Source organism: Littorina saxatilis, linkage group LG11 (genome assembly GCF_037325665.1).
Source record: "Littorina saxatilis isolate snail1 linkage group LG11, US_GU_Lsax_2.0, whole genome shotgun sequence".
NCBI classification, from domain to species: Eukaryota; Metazoa; Mollusca; class Gastropoda; order Littorinimorpha; family Littorinidae; genus Littorina; species Littorina saxatilis.
The window spans coordinates 35,800,874-35,813,373 of NC_090255.1; the positions used below are offsets into that span (position 1 = coordinate 35,800,874).

At 47.6% G+C, this 12,500-nt stretch overlaps 1 protein-coding gene across 2 annotated transcripts in view; it reads left to right on the forward strand.

Moving 5' to 3' along the window:
- Window positions 1-257: 257 nt before the first annotated feature.
- LOC138980355 (uncharacterized) overlaps window positions 258-12,500 on the forward strand; it is a 25,404-nt gene continuing 13,161 nt past the window's right edge. For both annotated transcript variants that reach the window (XM_070353223.1, XM_070353224.1), the window contains exons 1-3: window positions 258-331; window positions 10,813-11,050; window positions 12,017-12,500. The exon at window positions 12,017-12,500 is cut by the window's right edge and continues 115 nt beyond it. In XM_070353223.1, coding sequence (XP_070209324.1) covers window positions 10,858-11,050; window positions 12,017-12,500 — 677 coding nt within the window. In that variant the 5' untranslated portion in view covers window positions 258-331; window positions 10,813-10,857. The remainder of the gene's footprint in view (window positions 332-10,812; window positions 11,051-12,016) is intronic.

Genomic DNA, 12,500 nt, shown 5'->3' on the forward strand with positions numbered 1-12,500 from the left:
GCGGTAGAGGTGAGAGAGCGAGAGAGAGAGAGAGAGAGAGTGTGTGTGTATGTGTGTGTGTGTGTGTGTGTGTGTGCGCGCGCGTGTTGAGTGTATGTGTGTGTGCGCCTACGTTCGTGTGTGTTTGTGAGTGGTAGAACCACCACAGTTAAAAAAGAAACCAACCTTGACCTCATGTTTGGCTGTTGTCAGAACGACCCAACATGTTTGGACCGTGCAGTGCTTACCACCCTGTCTCAGTGTTCATCGATCGAGCGGTACCGTGCGTTGAGAGAAAGAGGGCTGTTCGCATAAGGTATACAACCATTACTGTCTTTGTGCCCCTACTGCGGTAAGTTAGCTTCACGGTGTGTTTCGTTGTTGTCGTCAACATCTGTCAAGGTTTAAATCCTGACATTTTCAGGGAGAAAATAGCAGAAAAGCAATTCATTAGTGAAGAACAAATTAACTTGGTCGGGTTTCACAAAATTTTACTTTTTAGAAACCTTCGTCAAACCATAGGCACTCCGGCCCCGGGGTTTTCAGTCTTACAGCTAGCGAGTGGTGCTATCATTTATTTCAGGTGTGTGCTTTTATACACAGGCACAGACAAAGGTACATATACACAGCACTTTTAGGGGGTGGGGGGGGGGGGTGGGGTGGGTGGGACATGGATTACAGGATCTTTTTCGTGCGCACTTTGTCACGTTTCAATATATCACTTAAGGTGATTATGAACCGGTTAATTACTACTAATTAACTAACCACACCACGATCCACTCTCGCAGTCATACAATTAAATAGAGTCAACAAAAGTATAAGTTTCAGACGCCTGTTTATGTATAAACTCTCCACCTCCCTCGAGCCTTCACTCAAAATATGTTCCTTTCACGTTCTCAACACGTAAAAACCCAGTGTTCACTGACAAAATGCCAGTAGTATGTAGAAAATTATAGTAACACGCTGAACCCGTGTAAAATACAGTCAAATGAGAATGTTCTGTTCGAAAAGCTCTAGTTCGTGCAGGTGTCACACACCCCACGTTGTCACTACTCCAATGAAATCATAGATACGAAAGACAACGGTGGTCAACGGGGTGCGTACGACATGGTGCACTTAGCTTTATCTCTGCTGCTGCTGCTTAGCCGGTATGCTGGTTAGTCGGTTCGCTGGTTAGCCGGTCCGCTGGTTAGCCGGTTCGCTGGTTAGCCGGTCCGCTGGTTAGCCGGTCTCCTGGTTAGCCGGTCTCCTGGTTAGCGTAGCTTCAACAGGTCCCGCCAAAGTCAGCCGTGCAGATGTTACAGGAACTCGAAACGAACGAATCGGATCGAACGAACGAAGGCTGCAAACAGAAAGCATCGGTGCACTAAACATGTCAGCTACCCCTCACCCACCACCTTAAAACATGTCATCTTTAAATATCTCATCGAGCACGTGGGCCTGCACAAAACGGACTTTTTACAACAACAAAACAGCCATTTTCCGTCCTTCTCTCCCTATCTGCAAAAACCATATACAGATTAGTATTTTAGCGTCACAGAGAGTAAATTATGCGCTAACCTGGAAAGAACAACAGAGAGTATTTCATTCCACAACACAGACTCATCAACAGCGTTAAATAATGATTTATTACCTCAAAAGCCTATGATTGTACTCTCATGGAAGCAAAATCCGCTTCCTCCCTGGAACAGCCTCTGTTCGTCAACAGTGACCGAAAACCTCCAGAACCCCTTGTCGAATCCTTATGCGAAAGCCATCGCCGACGAAGGAAAGTTGACGACTTGTCCTCAGCAAAGTACTGGCAGTGAGACAGGAAAAACTAGTGGAAGCTCCCCTAGAGTGCCGAATACAATATTCGGTGAAAAACCATCATACTCTAGAAACTGTGTATTAGATCCTTCCCCTTCTGCCGCTGGGTGTCAAGTGCGCCGCCCTTGTGTCTCTCCCAGACAACCTAGCCAATAACACGTGACTGACCTTGTCACAAAACCAGTCCAGCTATACACAATTCTGCCTCCCAAGCAGAAAAAAGACACGAGAAACTCAATCCGTGAAAATCCCGTGCGCGCTGTCAGCGAAAAACCGTCAGCCCTATGACAGCAGAAACCCCCACTGTGAAACTCGTGCACTACAAAACATCCGTGCTAGTTGAGCACTGTCAGCAAACTCTGCTGTAGCCCAATATCACGTACAGGCGCTTTCTATCATACTCGACCAAGAACAGGCACTCCACTGAGTGACACTTTCTTGGTCTCTGTCACCCGATCGTGACACACCTCCCCTCTTCAAGACGAAACCTCGGTTTCGCTCACAGTCATGTTCTCCTCTACAGCCCGAGAGAGAAAGTCAGCTCCAACATTGTTGGCGCCCGGAATGACGCGTACCGTGAATTGGTACGGTTGGAGAATCAACGCCCAGCGCATAAGTCTGGCGTTTGCCAACCTTGCAACCTGAAGATATTGCAGAGGTTGATGGTCCGTCTCCAGACAGAAAGGTCGTCCGTACAGGTACGCTTCGAACTTCTGGATGCCCCAGACAATGGCGAGACACTCGCGTTCAACCGTTGCATACGCTGCCTCGGCCGAGGTCAGCTTACGGCTGGCGAAGCAAACAGGGTGCAAAAACCCCTCTGTCTCCTGAAGCAACACTGCCCCAAGTCCCTTCCCTGAAGCGTCTGTCCTCAGCACGAAGTCCTTGTTCAGGTCTGGTAGTCGGAGAATAGGCTGACTGGTGAGTCGCCTCTTCAGGGTGTTGAATGCGGAGCTGCATTCCTCAGTCCACACTACAACGGTCGGTTGTAGTTTCTTGGTAAGGTTGGTCAGTGGTAGTGCGATTTCGGCAAAGTGCGGGATGAAGCGTCTGTAGAAGCTGGCTAGGCCCAGGAAAGACCTGACTTCTTTCTTCGTGCGCGGTGGCTCCGCCTCCCGAATCTTCTGGATCTTGTCGTCCTCTGGAACGAGCAATCCCTCGCCGACAACATGACCCAGGAAAGACAATTCCCGAAATCCCAAGAAGCACTTGGACGGTTTAGCTCCCATATTTCCGTCCTTCAACCTTCCGAACACGTCGCGCAGGGCGTCGAGATGTTCAGTCCATGTCTCAGTCGCGATCAGCACATCGTCGATGAAACTGCTGATGTCCTCGCGCTTCAATGGTTCCAAAAGTTTCCTCATCATGCGAGTGAAGACGGCACCTGCATTCTGTAGACCAAAAGGCATGACTGTCCACTGGAACTGGCCGAATGGAGTGGTAAATGCAGTCTTTGGGCGATCTTCCTCGGCAACTGGAATTTGCCAGTATCCCTTGGTGAGGTCTAATTTTGAAAAATACTTGGCCTTGGCCAAGTGACTGAAGAGGTAGTCCACATCAGGCATGGGTTCCGCGTCAAACGCCGTAATCTTGTTCAGCTTCCGGTAGTCGACACAGAACCTGACGCGTCCATCCTTCTTCTTCACAAGCACAATTGGTGAACTGTAGGGAGAGTTCGCTGGCTCGATGACGCCCAACTTCGTCATGTCGGCGATTTCCTTCCTGACCACCTCCTTCTGGGCGTGAGGCATGGGATACTGCTTCGTCCTCACTGGCTGTTTCTCCAGCAAGTCGAAGGTAAACTCCTCTAGATGCGTCTGAAGTGGTATGTCTGTAAGGACCCGTGCTGCATCCTTCAGGATCTCTTGCAGGTCCGCCTGCTGGTCGTCCCCAAGATCAGGTGAGATGTGCACGTCCGTGTGATCCTCACTAGCCTCCAGCGGACAAACTGGTACACGTCCTCCTCCCTGTTCTTCCGTTGTCTCGTCCATCACGACAGCAACTGCTTCTGTCACTTTGTCCTTTTCCCCGTAGGCAGTCCTTTCTATGTAGGCGCGCAGCAGGTTGGCGTGGTACAGGCGTGCTTTCCCGTTCATGACGATCCTGTAGTCGTTCTGGCCCACCTTCGCTGTCACCTCAAAAGGTCCTTGCCACTGCAGTTGTAGCTTGTTGTGTTTGACAGGTAGAAGTAGCAACACCCGTTCTCCAATCTTGAAGCTGCGCGGCCGTGCCTTGCGGTCGAATCCTCGCGCATAACGCTGTGCTGCTCTTCCCAGGTTCTCTTGAGCCAGTTTGCAGGTCTCTTCAATCCTGTTCCTGAGTTCTACGATGTAGGTCGCTGTCGTCTGCACCTCCTCGTCAGCTTCTTCGTCCGTCCAAGCCTGACGCAGGATAGCCATGGGACCGCGTACCTGTCTGCCGTACAACAACTCAAATGGGGAAAAGCCCAAGCTCTCCTGAGGAACCTCGCGGTATGCAAAAAGCAATGCTGGGATGTACCTGTCCCACGTGCGTGGTTTCTCCTGAGCTAGTTTCCTCAGCATGGTCTTCAAGGTGCCATTGAACCTTTCCACCAGTCCGTTGCACTGAGCATGGTAAGGAGTGGTGAAATGCTGCTCCAGTGATAGCAGTCGTGCTGCCTCCGCCATCACTCCTCCCGTGAACTGCGTGCCTCTGTCGGTGAGTACCTCTGATGGAATTCCCAGCCGGGACCACATAGTAACCAGAGCCTCAGCTACTCGCGTGGCTTCAATCGATTTCAGAGGGATCGCCTCTGGGTATCGAGTAGCGTAGTCCACCATGGTCAAAATGTATCTGTTTCCGTCCTCAGACGCAGGCAAGATGGGCCCGATGATGTCCACTGCCACCCGACGAAAGGGTTCGTCGATGAGCGGCATCTTCTCTAAGGGGACCTTCCTCACCCTTCCTTTGGCAACCACCTTCTGGCACTTATCGCAGGACGCACAGAAACGTCGGACATCCGTGCAGATGCCTGGCCAGTAAAAGTGGCGCCAGACACGATCCGTGGTCTTCTTGGTGCCAAGATGACCTCCCAGAATCGAGTCGTGTGCCGTTGCCATGACACCCTCGCGAAACTCGCGAGGCACGACAACCTGTTTGAATGCACCTTCCTTGTTGCTGAACTCACGGTAGAGCAACTTCTTGTCCCTGAGGAACTTTGACCTCCCATGCTTCCCGCTCAGCTTCACCTTCCCCGACTTCGCGTGCTCCCGAGGAGTCGCTAATGTCGGATCAGATGCCTGAGCCTTCGCGAGAAGCGCGGGGGTCACGTTCCCCAGGGCAGCTCGTGCAGCAGGTAGGGGTTTGAGAGGTTTATCCTCTCGCTCCGCCTGTGCCCGCGTGAGCACTGAAATGACGTCGGGAGACCGATAAACGGGAACCTCCCTGGTGACGCCGTCCACAAACTGAACCCGGTTTCCAATGAGCAGGTCGCATGGAGGATCGTCCATGACGACGGCCACAATGGTCCCCGTGAACAACGGTGTTACGACCTTGATCACTGCCGTGTTCAAGTCGTAAGCGTGAGATGCCTCGGCCATTCTCACTCTGATGCTGTCTCCTGTGTAGGCCATAGCTGGAACTAGACTCGCCCGAACCACTATCATGTCTGCCCCTGTGTCCCGCAGACCTTCGCCCTTCACTCCGTTAACGTAGACGTTGCAGTGGGGCTGGAAATGTTTCCTGGAGCACGGAACGCAGAGTTGTGGAATTGTGCATGAGCTCGTGACGTCCCTTAGCTCCTCACTGCCAACAAAGTGTACGCCCTTCTGGTCAGCCTGTCTCCTGTGGCAGTCCTTCTTCACGTGGCCCCGCTTGTTGCAGTAGTAACACTGGATGTCAGATCTGGAACTCGATCCCTTGTGTCCCTGATCGTCCTTCCCGTCCTTGGGTCCTGAAGAACCCGAATTTCCCGATTTTCCCGGCCGTGAGCCCGAAGATTTGCCAGAGATCGCCTGGGCGTCCTCGTGTACTCTGATCCAGTCGGCTGCTTCCTGAGTAGTCTTAGGCTGGTGTTCCTGCACAAAGGTCACCACCTCAGGTCGCAGGCTGGACATCAGTTGCTCCATGACAATGAGGTCGGCAAGGTCGTTGACGGTCCAGTCCTTTTCGGCCATCTCCACCCAGCGCCGCAGGTAGAGATTAAGGCGTGCCACAAACTGATGACTCAGCTCGCCGCTCAGTCTCTTGCTGTTTCGCAGACGTCGTCTGTAGGCTTCCGCAGTCAGGTTGAAGCGCTGGAGTAACGCCTTCTTTAGTGCCTGATAGTCTCTCGCCTCGTCGTCATCCAAAGCGTTGTAGAGCTGCAATGCGCGTCCTTTTAAACAGGTGCTAAGGCGGCTAGCCCACGTGGCCTCTTCCCACTTCTGGTCAGATGCAATGCGCTCAAACCGGCGTAAAAAGTCGTCGAGCTCGTCCTTGTCATCGTCGAACGTCGGCAGTCTCGTACGGTCGGCAACAAATGTCGGCGCGCTAGCCTGAGTAAGCGTACCCTTCTCTGCCTGTAGCCTAGCTAGTTCTAGCTGGTGATCGCGATCCGCCTGTTTGTCCTGTCTGTCACGTTCGGCCTGTCGTTCCTGTCTCTCAAGTTCAGCCTGTTCTTTCTCTTTCCGTTCTTGTCTGTCTCGTTCGGCCTGTCGTTCTTGTCTGTCAAGCTCGTCTTTCTTATCCTGTCGGTCACGTTCGTCTTTCTCTTTCTTGTCCTGTCTGTCACGTTCGGCCTGTCGTTCTTGTCTGTCAAGCTCTTCTTTTCTCGTCTGTCGCTCTATGTCTTCCCTACGTTCCAGCTCCTTGCGTTTAAGCAAACTACGCGCTCTAACGCGTGCGTCTCGCTCTGTCTGTTCCTCACTACCAGGAGTCTCAAAAGTTAATCTCTTCGTAGGAGATCCCCCTGTAGCCATGGTTAGTTTAGCAAAGCTTTATCACAAAAGTAAGTCTAACGCAGCTATAGCTAGAATACGCGGTGACGAAAGCGGTGGATACAAAAATCCAGCAACCAGAAAATGCAGAAGAAAAATCCAAACGGTGTAGAACAAATCGCGTAGCCTACTTTATGGCTGCTTTTTGCGGTGAAACAAAGTGTTTCCCACAGCCGTGGCCTACTTTATCGGCTGCTTTTTGCGGTGAAACAGAGTGTCTCCCACAGCCTTGGTTAGGACAGAAGTCCTCGGACCCTTCCCCCCCAAAATTCCAACAAAGTCAAAATATGGAGAAAAATCCAAGTAAAACAAGACGGTAGAAATGTAACCTGTTACAGAATGCGAAACAACAATGTAGAGAAAACTGAGTAAAACGAATAACAAATCCGCTAACCCCGCTCAGCTCTCTGCAACGGAAAACTCTGAACGTACAACAACAAAGATTCACAAACAAAGGAAAGGGAAGTAATCACAGTTAGCGCATACAATAACTCACAAATTACAATTTACATTTCCTGCAAGATGTGAATCGCTTAAGGTGTGGTATATGATCAAAACTATACAAAAAAGGGTAGCACCAAGCAGAAAATAAGTCGAGCACTGACGAGATTATCTGCTCTTAGTTATCCTTAATTGGTGGGTCTTTATCAGTTGGAAATTAACTGAGTAAATCCCGGCTTGGCCCCCATGTGTCACGTTTCAATATATCACTTAAGGTGATTATGAACCGGTTAATTACTACTAATTAACTAACCACACCACGATCCACTCTCGCAGTCATACAATTAAATAGAGTCAACAAAAGTATAAGTTTCAGACGCCTGTTTATGTATAAACTCTCCACCTCCCTCGAGCCTTCACTCAAAATATGTTCCTTTCACGTTCTCAACACGTAAAAACCCAGTGTTCACTGACAAAATGCCAGTAGTATGTAGAAAATTATAGTAACACGCTGAACCCGTGTAAAATACAGTCAAATGAGAATGTTCTGTTCGAAAAGCTCTAGTTCGTGCAGGTGTCACACACCCCACGTTGTCACTACTCCAATGAAATCATAGATACGAAAGACAACGGTGGTCAACGGGGTGCGTACGACATGGTGCACTTAGCTTTATCTCTGCTGCTGCTGCTTAGCCGGTATGCTGGTTAGTCGGTTCGCTGGTTAGCCGGTCCGCTGGTTAGCCGGTTCGCTGGTTAGCCGGTCCGCTGGTTAGCCGGTCTCCTGGTTAGCCGGTCTCCTGGTTAGCGTAGCTTCAACAGGTCCCGCCAAAGTCAGCCGTGCAGATGTTACAGGAACTCGAAACGAACGAATCGGATCGAACGAACGAAGGCTGCAAACAGAAAGCATCGGTGCACTAAACATGTCAGCTACCCCTCACCCACCACCTTAAAACATGTCATCTTTAAATATCTCATCGAGCACGTGGGCCTGCACAAAACGGACTTTTTACAACAACAAAACAGCCATTTTCCGTCCTTCTCTCCCTATCTGCAAAAACCATATACAGATTAGTATTTTAGCGTCACAGAGAGTAAATTATGCGCTAACCTGGAAAGAACAACAGAGAGTATTTCATTCCACAACACAGACTCATCAACAGCGTTAAATAATGATTTATTACCTCAAAAGCCTATGATTGTACTCTCATGGAAGCAAAATCCGCTTCCTCCCTGGAACAGCCTCTGTTCGTCAACAGTGACCGAAAACCTCCAGAACCCCTTGTCGAATCCTTATGCGAAAGCCATCGCCGACGAAGGAAAGTTGACGACTTGTCCTCAGCAAAGTACTGGCAGTGAGACAGGAAAAACTAGTGGAAGCTCCCCTAGAGTGCCGAATACAATATTCGGTGAAAAACCATCATACTCTAGAAACTGTGTATTAGATCCTTCCCCTTCTGCCGCTGGGTGTCAAGTGCGCCGCCCTTGTGTCTCTCCCAGACAACCTAGCCAATAACACGTGACTGACCTTGTCACAAAACCAGTCCAGCTATACACAATTCTGCCTCCCAAGCAGAAAAAAGACACGAGAAACTCAATCCGTGAAAATCCCGTGCGCGCTGTCAGCGAAAAACCGTCAGCCCTATGACAGCAGAAACCCCCACTGTGAAACTCGTGCACTACAAAACATCCGTGCTAGTTGAGCACTGTCAGCAAACTCTGCTGTAGCCCAATATCACGTACAGGCGCTTTCTATCATACTCGACCAAGAACAGGCACTCCACTGAGTGACACTTTCTTGGTCTCTGTCACCCGATCGTGACACACTTGGTCTTGTGCTTGCGTGTACACACGGGGGTGTTCAGACACCGAGGAGAGTCTGCACACAAAGTTGACTCTGAGAAATAAATCTCTCGCCGTTTATTGTAAAACCAGTCAAATGACTGGAAAGTTCATGAATTCTCTTACCATATTCGGTCAACAGTTTGATATTGCATGAGGTATTGTCTATGCAGTGGAGCTAACAACACAGGACCGGCACGGTTGGCCTAGTGGTAAGGCGTCCGCCCCGTGATCGCCGGGAGGTCGTGGGTTCGAACCCCGGCCGGGCCATACCTAAGACTTTAAAATTGGCAATCTAGTGGCTGCTCCGCCTGGCGTCTGGCATTTTGGGGTTAGTGCTAGGACTGGTTGGTCCGGTGTCAGAATAATGTGACTGGGTGAGACATGAAGCCTGTGCTGCGACTTCTGTCTTGTGTGTAGCACACGTTAAATGTCAAAGCAGCACCGCCCTGATATGGTGGCCCTTTGTGGTCGGCTGGGCGTAAAGCAAACAAACAAACAAACAAACAAACAAACAACACAGGCACCCCCGAAAATCAATTCACGAAAGCAAGGTTCCCGCGTTAAAATCTAAAAAAAAAATCAGAACAGCTAAAACTGAACAACATTATTCGTGCATGTCAGTTTTATTAAGTTATCTTGTCTAGCAAAGAAGAAGAAGATTCTTTTTATATGGGTCGCGTGATCGCCGCTGCAATAAGGATACCCTCAAAATTGACCTGAAAAAGGTAAGGTACCAAATTATTAAACAAATCAGAATAGGCACAAGGTGGCTAATTTGACCAACGAGGAGAAAGTTAAATCAATAATCTATCCAGAACAGGCCTAGGTTGTGTTGTTCAGCTATCTTGCGCATATCTTGCATTACGCCCTGGCTGTTCTAACTGCATACTTGATTTTGACACAAGCATTCTCATTGCAAACATCTGTGCACAAATACACACGTGTAGTTCATGTTTTTGATGTTTTGACGAGGACTATACATTGCAAATTGTTATTTTTTTACTGATGGAGATTTTGACCCATTGTAGTAGAAGTAGTACATGTAGTAGTAGTAGTAGTAGTAGTAGTAGTAGTGGTAGTAGTAGTAGTAATAGCAGCAGTAGTAGTACAAGTAGTAGTAGAAGCAGAAGTAGTAGTAAGTAGTAGTAGTAATAGCAGCAGTAGTAGTACAAGTAGTGGTAGAAGCAGAAGTAGTAGTAAGCAGTAGCAGTAGTAGTAGTAGTAGCAGCAGTAGTAGTACAAGTAGTAGTAGAAGCAGAAGTAGTAGTAAGTAGTAGTAGTAGTAATAGCAGTAGTAGTACAAGTAGTAGTAGAAGCAGAAGTAGTAGAAAGCAGTAGTAGTAGTGGTAGTAATAGCAGCAGTAGTAGTACAAGTAGTAGTAGAAGCAGAAGTGGTAGTAGTAGTAGAAGTAGTAGTAAGTAGTATTAGTAGTAGTAGTACAAGTAGTAGTAGAAGTAGTAGTAGTAGTAGTAGTAGTAGTAGTAGTAGTAGTAGTAGTAGTAGTAGTAGTAGTAGTAGTAGTAGTAGTAGTAGAAGGAGGAGGAGGAGGAAGAGGTGGTGGTAGAGGTGGTCTGTTCTGGTAGCACTAGTATGTAGGAGGAGTGGAAGTAGTAACTGCATCAGTTTCAGAAAGAGGAGGAGTCGTAGTAGTTGGTACCTGTTGTTCTTGGTGTTGTAGTTTATTCTGATGATGGGAGCAAGAAACAGTTCGTTTGTTTGTTGTTCGTTTTTTTTGCGGTTTCTGCTATTGTTTTTAATTCATATTTTGAAATAACAGTTTTGCCCTCGATTTCTGTCTTGAAGGGATGCAGGGCTATATCTGAACGCACAGGGGTTACTTTAAAAATCATGGGTACTGGAGCGAGTACGCCAAAGAGGGCTGCCCTCACACAGCATACAGCTGATGATGCAGACGGTACTCCTGGGGCGTCTTCCACTTTACCAGACAGCAACAGTCCCACAAGGAGAGATTCTGTCACGGAAAATCCTCAGCAAAGCATTCCTGCATCGGAGGCGCCAGGCAAAGAACCGAAAGATGAAGGTATATCGTACGTGTTGTAATTCGTTACAAAATTCATCAGTGTTTATCCTGTGAACTAGAAGTTGTGTTTAGATTAGGCAAAGGTATAAGGTGTATTTTCAGAAAATGTGTATTAATTAAACAGGTGTAGTAGTAGTAGTAGTAGTAGTAGTAGTAGTAGTAGTAGTAGTAGTAGTAGTAGTAGTAGTAGTAGTAGTAGTAGTAGTACATAGTAGTACAAGCTGATACATACAACACTTTGCAAAATGAAGTTTCATTTCATATTCATCACTTCTGTTGGACTGAGAAAAAATCCACGACGGAATGAGTCGCATGTCACCTTTGCATGATTTTCATATTTTTACATTTTTCTAACGAGTTTTTTATGCTCTATACAGTGGTGAAACCCGTTTTAGAAAAGAGCAAAAACTGTTTGAGTTATAAACCTGTGACTAAGGTGACCCTCACACTGTGCCACTCCCCGGACTTATATTAAGCCTAGCGCAGAACCGCGCGAGGTGACATGCGACTCATTTCGTGGTGGAGGGTCACATATGTAAAAATGAAAAGAAAAAGGAAAGATATTTAAACTACCATTAAGTGTCAAATCTCTTTGCTTATCTTAATTACCAACAACAACAACAACAACAACAACAACAACAACAACAACAACAACAACAACAACAACAACAACAACAACAACAACAACAACACACATACAGACAAACATAGTACAAAACTGTGTATCTAACTTTGTACGACTTTGTATTGTATTTTTACTTTCAAAGGTAAACAAGAAAGACATGACTTGAACTAAATATATATCCAAACAACAGAGAAGTGCAAAATCTGTCAGATAATGTTGATTATAATTATTTACCTACCTGTTAAGTGCACATGCGTTTACAATACTAAAAGTCTGGCCCTTGTGATGAATTTGTACATATAAATAGTGTTTTTTGAAAGTGTTTTTTCTGGTTATTGCAGAGGGTGGACTTTTCATGGGTTTTGGAGAAGCCAAGCCATCAGTATTAGAGGCCTCTGCTAGTGACGAGGATGATAACTCCGATGTCGAGCCTGGGAACAATTCCTTATCTGACGACGACGTTATTCGTGCACAGTTTCAGGAGGTGCTGAGTGAGAACGAAAAACTGTATAATAAGGCACACACCATGTGGCAAACAAAACAGAAAGGTACTCAAGGATTTTCAAGTAACGACTTTATAGGAATTCTTGCAAAGGTACACAGTTCCTATTTTATTTACCAAAGGAAAACTAGTAAGCCCCACCTTAGAGAAGAGCTCAAAATATTGTTAGGTGAGCGGCTGGTTAGATCAGGGCTGGCTTCATCTCTGTGTGATATCGCTCAAGAAATCATCGAGCACCGAGAGACCCACACAGGGGACAACAAGGATGATAGTGGTGGTCAAGCTAGGGTGTTGGAAACCACGCTGCGAACCCTTTGGAATTT